A 14,500-nucleotide genomic window follows, 5' to 3' on the forward strand; every position below is an offset into this window, starting at 1 on the left:
TTCTTTTCTTATTTTTTTTTTTTTTGAGTTGGAGTCTCACTGTGTCACCCAGGCTGGAGAGCAGTGCCATGCTCATGGCCACCCCAGCATCAACCTGCTGGGCTCAGGCGATCCTTCTGCCTCAGCCTTTCAAGTAGCTGCAACTACAGGCACATGCTCCCATGCTTGGTCAATTTTTTTACTTATTGTAGAGATGAGGTCTCGCCAAGTTGCCCGGGCTGGTCTCAAACCTGTGGGTTCACGCAATCCTCTCACCTTGGCCTCTCAAAGTTCTGGGATTACAGGCTTGAGTCACTGTGCCCAGCCTGGGGTTTTTTTTCCTAAAGAAATGAACCCAGAGCAGTTCCAGAATAGAGATATGAAAGAGAGCAAGGATGAGATGCTAACTGAGTCAAGGGGTTTAGTGAAATTCCAAATATAGATCCCCCCACAAGCTTCTCCCAAACCAGCTGATTGGAGATGTGTTCAGTTTAGGAACATATCAAGCCTGCAGCCCACCAGGAAGAGCCTAGAGGACCCTTGTCTGGAGAAAATAAAAAACAAAGGCAGAAAAAAATTCAATAGAAATATTTGGAGATAAATTTGAAAACTCCAAAAGCCCAAGAGATTAAAAAATGAGAAGGAAAAAAAGCTAAAATTAAGAGCTCAATCCAAAAGTGACAGGCCATCATTGGAAAAGAGACTGAGAAAATGGAAGGAAAAAAGTTACTAAAATGATAGTAACAATAACAGCAACAACATAAGAACATTTCCCACAACTACAAATTTCCAGATTGCAAAGCTCCACACACTCAATGAACAACCTCTCTCCCAAAACCCATGATTGTACAGTTTTAGAATATTGGTGATTAAAAAAGATTTTATACTACTCTAGAGAGGAAAAAAAAGCAAAAGAAAACAAAACAGTTTACATATAAATTATTGATTCCTAACCAAAGTAGAAGATTAAGGGACAATGTCTTCAAACTTCTGAGTTTCACCCTAGAATTCTATGCTCCATCAGACTGTCAAGGGAGTGAAAAGGTAGGAAGAAAAAACATTTCCAGCAAGGTCTTGATACATCTGCCTGCAGGGTCTCCTTTCTTGGGAAGCTATCTCCAGCGGTGTTCCACCAAAACGAGGGAATGACGCAGCACAAAAGAGGACCTGCATTCAGGAAATGGAACACCCCTCTCCTGATGGTGGCAAAGAAAGACCCAGATATATCTCAAGTGCTAATTCATGAGAAAGAAGCTATTTATAGAAAAACTTTAAACAATAAAGAAATTGCAAAGTGTATCTAGGTAATCTAGGTACACCTGTAATCCCAGCACTTTGGGAGACTGAGGCGAGAGGATCACTTGAGCCCAGGACTTTGAGACCACCATAAGCAACACAGCAAGACCCCATTTCTACAAAAATTTTAAAAAATCAGCCAGGCATGGTGGTGTGCACCTGCAGTCCTGGCTACTTGGGAGACCAAGGAGGGAGGATCGCTTGAGCCTAGGAGGTTGAGGCTGCGGTCAGCTATTATAGTCCTACTACAGTTCAGCCTGGGTGACAGAGTGAGACCCGACTCAAAAAAAAAAAGAAAAGAAATTGCAATGTGGGAGACTTTTGAAAGCTGCCTGTTGAATATGGACCCCGAAAAAGGCATCCCAACTGCAGAGACCTCAAGGAGGGGGTGTGGGAGGTGTCACCCTCCCAATTCCCTAAGTTTCCAGCATCCCCACTGCAAATGCAGAGTGTCAAGATCTTCCCAAATTAAGGCACTGCTTTCCCTTCCTGCCAGCAGGTGAAGCACAGGCGGGGGAGGACAGCCAGGACACAGCACTGTTCCACAATCTGCTGCTCCTGAGACGGAAGGCCCCCAAAGGACAGAAAGTACATTCATCTCTTGGGTCCATCACGATGGCTGAAACTGGAGCACAGGTAAGGATCCTGCCTGACTGGCCTCAGGTGTCACTGGCCTGAGTGAAGGCCTTCATCCTGTCAAGAGCAAGTGGAAGTCCACGTGTGCCAGGTGCAGGTCCAGGAACCCAGAGGCCGTGGGAAGACGACACAGGGATGCCCCGTGTCAGGGAGCTACATGCCAGAGGGGAGGACAATGACACAGAAGATGGACGTGTAAGTTATGCAAGACAGTCCCTGAGTCATCCAAGTAAAAGAAAGAAAAAACAGACCAACGCAGGTTCTATTTAAGACCATGGAGGCAAGAATGAGATTTGCATCAGTCCCCCGGTGGCCATGGTTGGATGTAGAGAGAGATAAACCCGCCCACAGTCCCCGGTGAACAGATGTGAGAAGTTTGACTGTGCAGTTCAGTCAGGTGGCCTGTGACCTTCTCCCCGTTTGTAAGTTAGTAACTCCGAGCTTGCTCCCTGGCTTCACTTCCCAGGCAGCAAGACTCATTTGGAGAGTACCTGGGCCTGTGTGCAACAAGCCAGACGGCCTTGGGCAAACTTCCTAGCCTCTCAGACTACATCCCTGCATCTGTGTGTGAGAACAATCGTGAGACTCAGGAGAATAAGACAGATGGGGGCCCAAACATCCCAGGCTGAACACCACAGGTGTCATGAATGCTTGTTCTCAGGCAGCTGACAGGTGAGGGCAGCATTCAAGGCACCGAAGCAATCTCCAGGCATCTTTCAGGGATAAGGACACACACTTTCAGGAAGTCCTATATTGGGTACTGGGGTGGAGGCATGGAAGGGAATGCCCAGTTCTAGAAGCTCTCTCTATAGGAGGTAGGCAGGGCAGGGCAACCCAACACTAGGCCTGCCCTACCTGAAACATTGGAGGAGGCACATCCGAAAGTCTTCTCCTCCTCCCAACCACCACCGCCCCCTCAACACACACCACCAAAGTCCTACAGGGGCCTTCTGGAGCCTCCTCACCTTGGCACCCAAGCCCCCAGGTGCAGACGCACCTGCCTCAAGCACAGACACCAGCCTCCCCTTCACACATGACCCTCCCCTCTGGTCTCCCTGCTGGCCACACACTGTCCCCTACCCCAGGAATGCCATCCCCGCCCCACGCCTAGTCTCAGCTGAAAAGTCATTTCCCCTGGGGGGGCCTCCCGGACTGTCCACTGCCTTGCTCCCACAGATGCGTACTTCCCATTTCTAGACGCATCCCACTTGCAAAGGCTTGTTCCTGTTGCCTAGAGAAGCTCACCTGCTCGGCCCTGTAGCTTGGTGTGCAGGGAAACACAGGGGACCCAGAGCGCAGGTTTGAGTCCCAGCTCTGCCACAGCCTGGGGGCCTCGCTTCCTTGTCTACTCCACAGGGGTAGACAAGGCACATCTGAAAGTCTTATCCTCCTCCCAACCACCACCTCCCACTCAACACACACCACCAAAGTCCTACAGGGGCCTTCTGGGCTTTCTTGTTCTAAAGAACTTCAGCCCCAAATCCTAGCATTCCAGAACAGCCCCCCACTGCTTGCTCACTCTCCCGCGGCCCCTCGCCAGCCAGGAGGCTCCAGCCAAGGTCATCTGGAGGGAAGGGAAAGCCGGGAAGCAAGAGCCAAGGGCCATGCCCAGCAATGGCTTTAGAGAGATTCATCTTCAAATCCATCTCTGCCACCTCCAGAGAGAAAGATGGCAGAGGGAAGCCCAGGGCATGCCATCTGGAGGGAAGCATGCCTGCACCCGGCACAGCCTCTGAGTGAACCCTTGATGTACATTTTCCAAGCTGTTGTCTGCAAACACTTAACAGCTGCTGGCCCTGTGGATTCTGGCTCATGGAGACAGAGGCGCAAAAACTGGCAGCCCGCAAGCCACATCTGCCTGTGGGTATGTTTTGTTATGTTTTGTTTGGCAGGCAGGGTTTTACAGTTTTAAAAAATTAGTTCCAACACTTAAAAATCGGGTGGTTTCACATAAGAATCCAAAAGTCCAGCTTCTCTAGAAAACAGGCAGCATTGGGCTGGAGATAAGAGACTCCTCAAGTAGATGGCTTCGCAGTGTCCTGGAGAGCAAGAGTGGGTGGGTAAAGACCTAGGCGATCCCCATCAGCGAGTTGGTGGAGACAGAACCCGAAGCAGGGGAAATCCAGACAGCCACAGACCCTAGACAACCTGCCATAGCCCCTGGGGCAGGCAAGCTGTTGGCCCTAGTCCCCACCACTCCCTGCAGCCTCACACCAGAAGCCTCACTTCACAGAACTTTCCAGGCCCTGGAGGGATTTAGCTGGTAGCCTCTTGTCAATACACAGGCATGGGCCTCATAAAACCACCTAGTGCTCACTCAGGTCCCCTTCCTCATAATCTTATCCAGCTCCCTTACACCCGACCTTCAATGGCAGAAAACCCAGTTAGCACTGGGAATCAAAAACTGCCTCCTGCAAAGAACACACATCTACCCAGGAGACCAGTCAGAACTGTCTTTGTGGATGCCTGCCAACCCTGGGATGCTTTGTAAAGACATATTGAATAATTGACAGCCCATCTGATGCACATGGTGCTTTTATCATCACACATCTGCATATCATTTTACCATGTCCCAAAATGCCAACGTGTCCAACTCTGGGGGAAACATCCTCATAACTTATTCACAAAGAAAAAAATCGTACACAGTGACAAACACTAAAGGACATAAATCGTTATTTTTGTTTTAAATATTGGCCCATTTGAACAGCTTCATTTAAAATGGACTAACTCACTCTTTTAAAAATGATTAATATTTGATCAACACAAGAGACTTAACTTGAAGCTTAAATCTTCCCCCAAATCTGATATGAATCAGGTTTCTTTAAGCAATTTCAAAATCGATTAGAAAGGCAGTTGTAACACTATAAGGAAACAAATTATAAGGAAAGCGATCATAGAGTAGAAGAAATACCTGCTTCTTATCTTGCATTTTCTTAAAATCTTCACAAGCCAGCCAAAACAAAACATTTTCTTCACTGAATTCCTTTTTCAAAAATTCCTATGGATAAAAAAGACAAAAAGTCACACAGCATTCTACTTTTTTTAAAAAAAAGACATTTCCCTCCAGGGACTGATATGGCAAAATTCAATAGGGGAGTTTGGTTCAATCACCCTGAAAAATGAAGAGTATGTTTAATGGTTAAAACCAGAATTTGCATGGGCAGCATAGTGAGACCCTGTTGCTACAAAAATTTTTTTAAAATTTGCCAGGCATGGTGGCCTGTAGTCTCAGCCACTCCAGAGGCTGAAGTGGAAAGACTGCCTGAGCCCAGGAGGTTGAGGCTACGGTGAGACATGATCAAGCCACTACACTCCAGCCGGAATGACAGAGACACTGACTCAAAAAATAAATAAATAAATAAATGTTAGAATTTTATACGCACTTGGCCTTAATGATTTTGACATTGTAAGGAAGATTAAAAATAAGCAGGAATCTCCTCCAATTTCTAAGCTGATAATAAATTACCAAAAAGTAAATTAAAGTGGAAGATATATTAGTTTCTTCCAGACTGTTTAAACAAAGTACATTCCTCTGAAATCAGGACCTTTTTATTTTAAACAAAAGAAAAGAAAACATATTGAGCATGTCTAAAAACACCATGATGAAAACTATTTTAAGTTGGAGGTGTATTTTCTCTTGGCAAGTGTGGGCAGTTGGTGGTCAGCTATCCCGCCACGCAGAGACCTCCCTGAGTCGCAGGCACTGTTCACAGGGGCCCAGCGTCCGAGAACCAGCAGCCCTAGGACCTCCTGCCACTCCCTCCCTGGGAGCCCCAACCAGGAACAACAGCACGGGGGCCCAGCCTGTCCTGACCCAGGACAGAGGTTATAGGCATTCGTTCTTGAAATTCACATGTGGTCCTCCAACTGGCACCTGAAGCATCTACTGGCCAAACAAGATATTTTCCAAGTAATGTCAACACTTCCCCAGCCATCAACTCTTCTCTTGGAGGTCCCTTTACCAGGTTCACAAGGCCAGCCTCTCTCACTCTGGCAGCAATGCATCGAAGAATCCCTGAGCACGAGAGAACCAGCCTTCACATCTGAGTGTCCCAGAGCTGGGAATTCTTTGTTCAGACTCCACCAATGAGCAGCGCCCCATCCCCTCCCACCTTGCTACACAAAAACCAGAAACAGACTGCATGTGCCTCTCAGTGCCCGTCTGGTGCTATCTGTGAGAGCAGTGCCAAAATAGCCATGACAGATAAGAAGGCCTTACCTTCAAACTGGGATAGACAGTGTTAAAGACTGGCCTAGCCGGGCGCAGTGGCTCACACCTGTAATCCCAGCACTTTGGGAGGCAGAGGCGAGAGGATTGCCTGAGCCCACGGGTTCAAGACCAGCCTGGGCAACATGGTGAGTGAAACCTTACCTCTACAAGAAATCAAAAAAAATTAACTGGGCATGATGGCGTACACCTGTAGTTCCAGCTACTTGGAAGGCTGAGGCAGAAGGAGCACCTGAGCCCAGCAGGTTGAGGCTGCAGTGGCCGTGAGCATGCCACTGTACTCTAGCCTGGGTGACAGAGACTCTGACTCAAAAAAACAAAAACAAAAAACTGGTCTATTTTCCCCACACATGCATCCACACTTCTTCACGTCTTAAATCAATCCCGATTAGCAATTAAAAAGGCAAACCCTAAATCTTTTCACGCCTTCTGGGTCTTCCAGCAGATTTTCCAGGGAAGTCGCCCATTTGGCTGTGCTCTTGAGGCTCTGGTGGCTGCTGCTGGAACTACCATCACTGTCATGGATGTCTGCAAAACAAAGTTAAGATTACGTATATGGCCCAAAAATACCATTCCCCCCACCCAAAAGTCTGCAAGAGTCATTATCACCAACCCCATCATGGCTGACATTCAAGGGGGAACACACACACACACAAACAGAATTTATTTTTTTTAATGTGTATTTATTCTTACATGTTTAAATTTCAGTCACCTTCAAAGTACTCTCTGTTTGATGCAATACAAATATTGAGATGCTATTTTCACTGCTCAAAACAGTTTTTGAACTCGTCAATTTTGATGCCTTATAGTGCTTCTGCCATTTTTCTGTTTCACCTCCTCCACATCAGCAAAATGTTTCCCTTTGAGAACTTTTTTCATCCCAGGAAACAAACAAAAGTTGATCAGAGTGTGACTGGATAAAAAGGGAGAGTGAGGTGTAGGGGTAATGCCATTTTTGGTCAAAAACTGCTGAACACTCAGTACGATGTGGACAGGTGTGCTCATAAATTACCCAACATGAAATGGGCAAACGCCTTGAAAGAATCTCCCCCCAAAAATTCACTGATGCTAAACACAGCCTCTCACAACAAGGCTAGCTGGTATACTGATGCACACTGATGCCAATGGGTTCTTACTTAGAGGGGGAAGCCTATACTTCAAGGAGCCCTCTCTCTAAAAGATAATTCCTGTTTTTTGGGGGTCCCCTTCATATATTTAGTTATGTGCCAGGCTCTGCCCTAGATATGTAACACAATGGACTCATTCTAGTCACAACGACCTTGTAAGGTAGGCACTACTATTTCCTCCCTTTTACAGATTGAGCAAAAGTGAGGCTTAGAGTGATGGGGGGATTTGCCATCTCCCGCTACATCCTTCCCCCACCCCTAGCCAACTCAAGTTTCATTCAAATCCTCTTCCCAGAGAACCCTGATTCAACAGTAACTCCTTTCCCATCACACTCTGTGTACAGACTTGCAAGGATCATGCCATGTTGTGACTACTTGCATGACTGACTTCCACTAGTCTAAAAGCTCCTGTCTGTCCATCTTGTGTCTCCAGCCTCTGTTCATCACCTGGCAGGTCAGGACTTGAGTGAAAATGTAAGGGGTTAGCCAAAATACCCAGAAATCAAGATAAGTGATATTTTCATGCAACGTTTTTAAAAAATCAAAATGTCTGGAAAAAAATAATAGTGAACAAAATACCAACATTTTAAATAAGGACAGAAATGATATTATGGACTTTTCCTTTGGCCTTGAGCTCCAGCTTGGCTGGGCACTGCTGTTACTCATCCTGCCTTTATTTAAACGTTTGATTTTTTGTTCATCGTGGATGTTTTTGCTCAATTTTGATCTTTTAAAACACTGCAGTAGCCAGGCACGATGATTCATGCCTATAATTCTACATTTTAGGAGGCCAAGGTGAGAGGATTACCTGAGCCCAGGAGTTCAAGACCAGCCTGGGCAACATGGCAAGATCTTGTCTTTAAAAAAAAAAAAAAAATTAGCCAGGCATGATGGTACACACTATAGTCCCAGCTGTGTGGAAGGCTGAGGCAGAAGGATTGCCTGAGCCCAGCAGGTCAAGGCTGCAGTAACCATGATTGTGCCACTGCATTCCAGCCAACAGAGTGAGACTCCCAAAAAAAAAAAAAAAAAAAAGCCACTGCAGTAGATATCATGTATCTTGATGCCCAGACATTCTGACTACCCCCTTACATTTTGGTGTGCAGAATGAATAGCTGACAACTGCTGGGATTTGTGCATCTTCCATTGCACTCACTGATTCAAGACACTTAAAAGCCTCCTGGAGGGGACAGGGAATCTCCAACTAACACACTTTGGTCACTTGCCTGAAGGAAGAAGTGACAGCACAATCTTACCTCATTCTACAGAATTTGGGAATGTCACTTCAGATGGGCCTGGGTTCAAAGCCCCATTTGGTCAATTCACACTATATGACCTTGGGCAAAGTTCCTGTGTATAGTTAAAGTAAATCTCCCTATTTCTTGGGTTAGGCTAAGGATGTAAAAAAGGAACAACACTCGGGGCCCAGTAGCATACATGGGTCCCAGTAGACGCTTAACAAATGTTAGTTCCTTTCTCCCCTTCCCTAAAATAACAATCTATCAAGTGAACTATTTTTATGGCTAACACTTTTTTCCCCATTGACATGTTTTTCTAAACCTTCTAGAAACATGTTTCTATAAGAAAAGTTTTAACCTAGGAGAAAATAAACTTTTAATGAAGAAATCAGCAAAGCAAGTCACTTTTAGAGGATACAATTTTTTAAGCGTTATAAATATTAATTGCTGTAAACAGCTAGGGAGACCACACAGTTCAAAATGGTTTTGGAGAAAATTCGTATTAGAACACACTGGAGTCTGGGCATTGTGGCTCATGCCCATAATCCCAGCACTTCGGAGGCCAAGGTGGGAGGACGGTTTGAGACCAGGAGTTCAAGACCAGAACCAGCCCCAAGCAACAAAGTGAGACCTCATCTTTACAAAAAAAATCAGAAAATTAGCTGGTCATGGTGGCACGAACCTGTTGTCTCAGCTATGCAGGAAGCTGAGGAGGGAGGATTGCTTGGACCCAGGAGTTGGAGGATGCAGTGAACCATGATTGTGCCACTGTACTCCAGCTTGGGTGACAGAGACTCCGACTCAAAAACAAACAAACAGAACAACAGCAAACCAACTTATAGAACATACTGGGCTTACTTCATAGAAACAGCTCTATGATCTCTGATGTTCAGGGTGTGGAGGGGGGTTAAATACAATCCCAGCACCTGGGGAAAATCCCTGGTTTCCAGACATTCACTGGATGACTTGGGTTCAATCAAATTAAGCAGAATCCCAACCCCCAGAGGGGCCTGTGCTTCAATATTCATTGGTGATGGAGTACATGAGAATTATTAGGGACAAATGCATTCCTCTAATGGAGATGCAGACCCATTCGAACACATCACCAAATGGACTTGACGCTTTTCTAAAGCAACTCTCACTTCATGGAGATTAAATGAGTTTCTTGCTCTCTTTGTAAATGCTACAAGAGCAAGGTTCTGAGCACTGAGTTTCTTTCCAATGAAGCACACGTCCAATTAAAAGATCATCGTTACAAGAAATTTCTGCAGCAGGGTACATTCTGCCAAGCATCCTACTCGTTTACTCTCCTGTTCTTTAGCCAGAGAAAATGGCTTGAAAGTTGATTCCATTTCCCCAGCAGATCTTCTCTTAAGTGAATAAATGAAGAGGCACACATGTGCTGTTCCAGGAACAATCTCGGCAGCCACAAATCTCTCTTGCCATAGCAGAACAACTACTTTGGCCATGAGTTTTTCAATCTTGGTCTGAAAGGATTCCAAGACTCTGGACATTCTTTTCAGTAATAAACCAAGCCACGTTTGGGTTTTCCCTGCCATGCTGTCTTGCAAATAAATACATGCAGTGTCTTCCCACTTTGCCAACAGTGTCTGGGAGTTAGGTGAGTTGGCCACGCTGTTGGACAGCAGTTACTCTAATCATTTTTGAACATTGGGGTCTCTGTCAGCCTTCATTTGAACAAAAAGTTTTATGACTCAAAACCCATGAAACTGGTCTACTCCTCACCCCTCTCCCCTTGTTTATAGACTGAGAAACAAAAGTCTAGAAGATATAACAACCTATCCAAGACGATGCAGCTAAGGAATCACTGGATGGACCCAGTATTGGGACCTCCGTAGCAAGGCAACTTTCCCCACCAGGAGCACATCTACAGAGTCCCAGGCCTCTTGGGAACACAGAAAACTGCCGGGCCCTTCCACCCCAATCTCTCCTGGGCTACCAGCTCCCTTTCATCAAATGCAATGAAGTATGCTTATGGCTGACACTAGGACAGAAGAGTGTGGGATTTCCAGGGATGACTCAGGCGAAGCTACTATCACCAGCCACGGTATTTGTTTTCCTGGCTCAGGCACCCTAGATAAAGGGAACCCCCCCACCACCGCAGCCTTTCACTCACCTCCTGCACCCCTCAGTGGCACATAGGATCCTTCGATCTGAGATACCCACTCCCTATCTGTCATGTGTTTTCACTTTCCCCAGAAATATTGGTTTGGGTTTTTCTAAAACCTCCCGATTGTCTTTCAAGTTTGATGAAGGCTTTGAGCAATTTCTCCCTTAAAAATCCTTCTTGATTAGTATCATTATGGACAGATCTGGATGAAGCAGCATTTGCAAACTCCATCCGCTTAGTGGCACCCCTCTTTTCCAAACCATACCCCCCAGTCTCTGACGCAACCTGGCAGAGGGTCACTCTGCCTGGCCCCACCCTAGGGATCACCCTTGGGGCACTTCCACAACTCAGTCCCCTGCTCAGGAGACCTGCTAAGTAAGGGATTGCTGAACCATCTCAGTTCACATGAAGTGTTACAGCCAGTCTGTAACGCACAGGAGCAGTCAATGCCTTTCTCCATAGCAAGCAGGCTGACTCTGAACTCAAGAGTAAAGCAAAACCAAGGTTCCCAGCTGTCTCACATCTGGCCCTTAAAGTCACAAAGTTCCAAGTACCCTTCTATCCTTTTCCACTGATAAAAGTTTGGGGTTTAGGTAGATTACACAAGAAAGCAAGTTCGAAATGCATTGGTGGAAAAAAATGTTAAACGTGTTTCCTAGTAGCTTTACAATCCCTCAGGCTAGTGAGGAGGTGTTTGTTTCAATTTTGGCATGCTCAGTTCATTTTTGTTGCTGTTTAGTTCAACTGTAAAACACTTTTGCAGTGAATAGAAGTGTGTGTGTGTGTGTGTGTGTGTGTGTTTCTTGTTTTTGTTTCAACTACTGGTCCCTTTAAAGCAAATTTATTTATTTATTTATTTATTTATTTATTTATTTATTTATAGTCAGGGTCTTGCTCTGTTGCCCAGACTAAAGTGCTGTGTAGCACCACCACGACTCACTGCAGCCTCAAACTCCTGGGCTGATGCAATCTTCCCACCTCAGCCTTCTGAGTAGTTAGGGCATCAGATGCACCACCACACCCAGCTAACTTTATTATTTTTTTTTTTATCTTGGTAGAGATGGAGTCTTGCTATGTTGCCCAGGCTGGTCTTGAACTCCTGGGCACAAGTGATCCCCCACTTCAGCCTACCAAAGTGCTGGGGCTATTTTGTTGTTGTTTTGTTTTGTTTTGAGTCAAAGTCTCACTCACGCTGGAGTACAGTAGTACACTCATGACTACTGCAGCCTCGACCCACTGGGCTCAGGTGATCCTTCTGCCTCAGTTTTCCAAGTAGCTGGAACCACAGGGGCACACCACCACGCCTGGCTAATTTTTTGATGTATCATAGAAACGAGGTCTCACCAAGTTGCCCAGGTTGGTCTCAAACTCCTGGACTCAGGCAATCCCCTCGCCTCTGCCTCCCAAAGTTCTGAGATTACAGGCATGAACCACCATGCCTGGCCTCTTTAAAGCATTTTAAATCTTCAAGTTTTTGCATGCATGATATTTACTTTTTAGTAAATGTATCTTATGATTAATTTGTCACTGGGTAATAATAATACTCAGCACTCGTAAATTGATTACAATGTGCTGAGTATTGTTCTGAGCTTTTTACATGGGCTAAATAACTCAATTTTCACAATAACTTTCTGAGATGTGGTTAGTATTACCCCCACTTTATAGATGAGAAAACTGAGGCATAGAAATGTTTAAGAGTCACCAACTAAAAAATGAGAAATCATGGTCCAAACCCAGGCAGTCTAACTCCGGAGTACACACTCTTTACCACGAGCCTCCACTGCCATTTTTGCTTTTTATAGCTGATCTTCACACTCACAGAGGCCAGAACACAACGGCCTTTAAGAGACTATAGTAATCACACACTATAGGGGGGAAAAACACCCCCAAACAAGCAATAAAAATGGGGGTAAGAATCCAATTCCATGCAGAAGAAAAGTCACATAAGATGGGGTGGAATCATGTAGCACACAATGTACATATGTTTTTCATTTGCATTTCTGCTGTGCTATGTGGTTTCTGGCTTCAGTAAAAGCCATTATTTCAAAGGTGGGTGCAGTATCAGTGCAGAAGGCTGGGGCTGGTCGCTTGCAGCTTGTTTTATGATGTATTATTTATAGATGCTATGATGTCATAACAGAGCCTTCTCCAGACATTAATTCCTTGGAAATCCATACTCAGAAGGTATCTGTAACATTCATCAGAGCTGAACACTCACAGCACGGATTTTTGCTGTTAATCTGCAGGAAGGTCTGTGTAATGATCTTGCAGACAATTTCCCCAAGTCAAGGAATATTTTAGTGATATCTCAATATCCAGCTTCCTCGATAGCAGAATCAACTTACATCCTCAAAGCATTTGTTCTAACTACTCCCCAAAACTCACAGCATATTAAAGAAAGCAAAATAAACATTCAAGTTCAGGAAAAGGCAGAGATGTTAACCCTAAATTCTAAAGTGGTTTGGGTCAACCTGCACATGCATACACACATACACAAGGCACTCCTTTAAAATATTCTACTCTGCATTGAAGTTTCAAAAAAGTACACACCTCACCAAACTTATTTAAAGCCTCTTATCACCTGTACCACATCAAGCATATTGCATTGAAAAGAAGCCATCCCAACTTAGAGTCAGAGTCAGTTTGTTACAACTGGTGATCTGCCTAGGGCTTGGGGAAACTGGGTCATGGAAACATTTGTATCTAAATATTACCTAAGCGTTTATCCGCTCCAGTATCTAGCTTCTGAGGATAACTGCCCTGCAGGCATGCAGTTACCCTGTTGGGGAGATTTAATTGAACTGCAGTTAGCAGAAAATAATAACAAAAGTTTTAAAACAATCATAGTAATGGCCAGCATCCAAGACAGGAGCAGGAAAACAGGTGGCAGAGGGTTGAGTTGGCTTGGCTCAGAAAGGGCATGGTGACGTTTTCACACAAGGGCTCACAGACCTCATGGAAAGTCAAGCGCTTAAGACGGCCTTTCCCAGGTCACCTGTGCACCTCTGTGCCTGCACAGCAAACGTCCCCTGGCTCCTGCCCCTCCTCAGGCCCAGGCCAAGGCAATAGGCACACTGAGGACACCCGAAGGGGGTAGGGGGATCATTTCTTACGTTCCATGCTCTGGGGTCCACCCGAGAAGCTCCTCGCAGACCAAAAATCCGCTCCTTCTCAGAGACGCTTTATATGGAAAAGACAGGGGCTGCAGGGCTCCCAAGCACCCTTGGGTCCAAAGAAAAAACAAGCCTCAACATCCTCTTTTGAGTGGACTAAACAACAGATGGCCACTGGTTTCCAGTTTCCACCAGAGGGAAGGAAATAAGGACGCTGAACTGTTATTTGTAGCCTCCCTAGAAGCTCCACTTTCTAGGCAGAGGCCCAGAAAGAAAGCAAATGACCCAGCAGCACTACCCTGAAAACGAAGACCCTGCCATTGATTTTCTCCACTTCCCAGAAGCCCCTGCACTTCCACTGGGGCCTGACATTTAGACATAAATGTGCCCTCCCTCTCCTCCTCTGCTTCAATCTCCACCACCCCCACCTCGAGGCAAAATAAGTGACTTTTTCCCTCCAGTATCAGGCAGATGGATGGACCGTGCATTTCTTGAGAGTAAGGGCTGCATCCTCCTCAGGGTCAGCACAGTGTCGGACACTCAGGTATATATGTTTGTCATGATAAATATTTTCTGAGAAATGCGTAAAGCCGGGCACTTGACTGAGGGACAGAGGGCACAGAAAAGAAGGTGACATTTAACAAAAATAGTTAACATTTACTAAGCACTTACTATAGCTCAATTCTTGGAAGTTGGTTTCCTCATTGGTCCTGTGGTACAGATGAGGAAACTGAGACACAGAGAGGACAAAT

The 14,500-nt window shown here is 45.5% G+C and overlaps 1 protein-coding gene across 1 annotated transcript in view; it reads right to left on the reverse strand.

Moving 5' to 3' along the window:
• Window positions 1-13,856, reverse strand: part of RGS10 (regulator of G protein signaling 10) — a 32,179-nt gene extending 18,323 nt beyond the window's left edge. The window contains exons 1-3 of the mRNA XM_008073261.2: window positions 13,749-13,856; window positions 6,549-6,667; window positions 4,823-4,909 (exon numbers count right to left, since the gene is read on the reverse strand). Of these exons, the coding sequence (XP_008071452.1) occupies window positions 4,823-4,909; window positions 6,549-6,667; window positions 13,749-13,755 (213 nt within the window). The 5' untranslated portion in view covers window positions 13,756-13,856. The remainder of the gene's footprint in view (window positions 1-4,822; window positions 4,910-6,548; window positions 6,668-13,748) is intronic.
• Between the last annotated feature and the right edge of the window lie 644 nt (window positions 13,857-14,500).

Source organism: Carlito syrichta, unplaced genomic scaffold (assembly GCF_000164805.1).
Source record: "Carlito syrichta isolate Samal-C Ts95f unplaced genomic scaffold, Tarsius_syrichta-2.0.1 Scaffold315801, whole genome shotgun sequence".
Taxonomy (NCBI): Eukaryota; Metazoa; Chordata; class Mammalia; order Primates; family Tarsiidae; genus Carlito; species Carlito syrichta.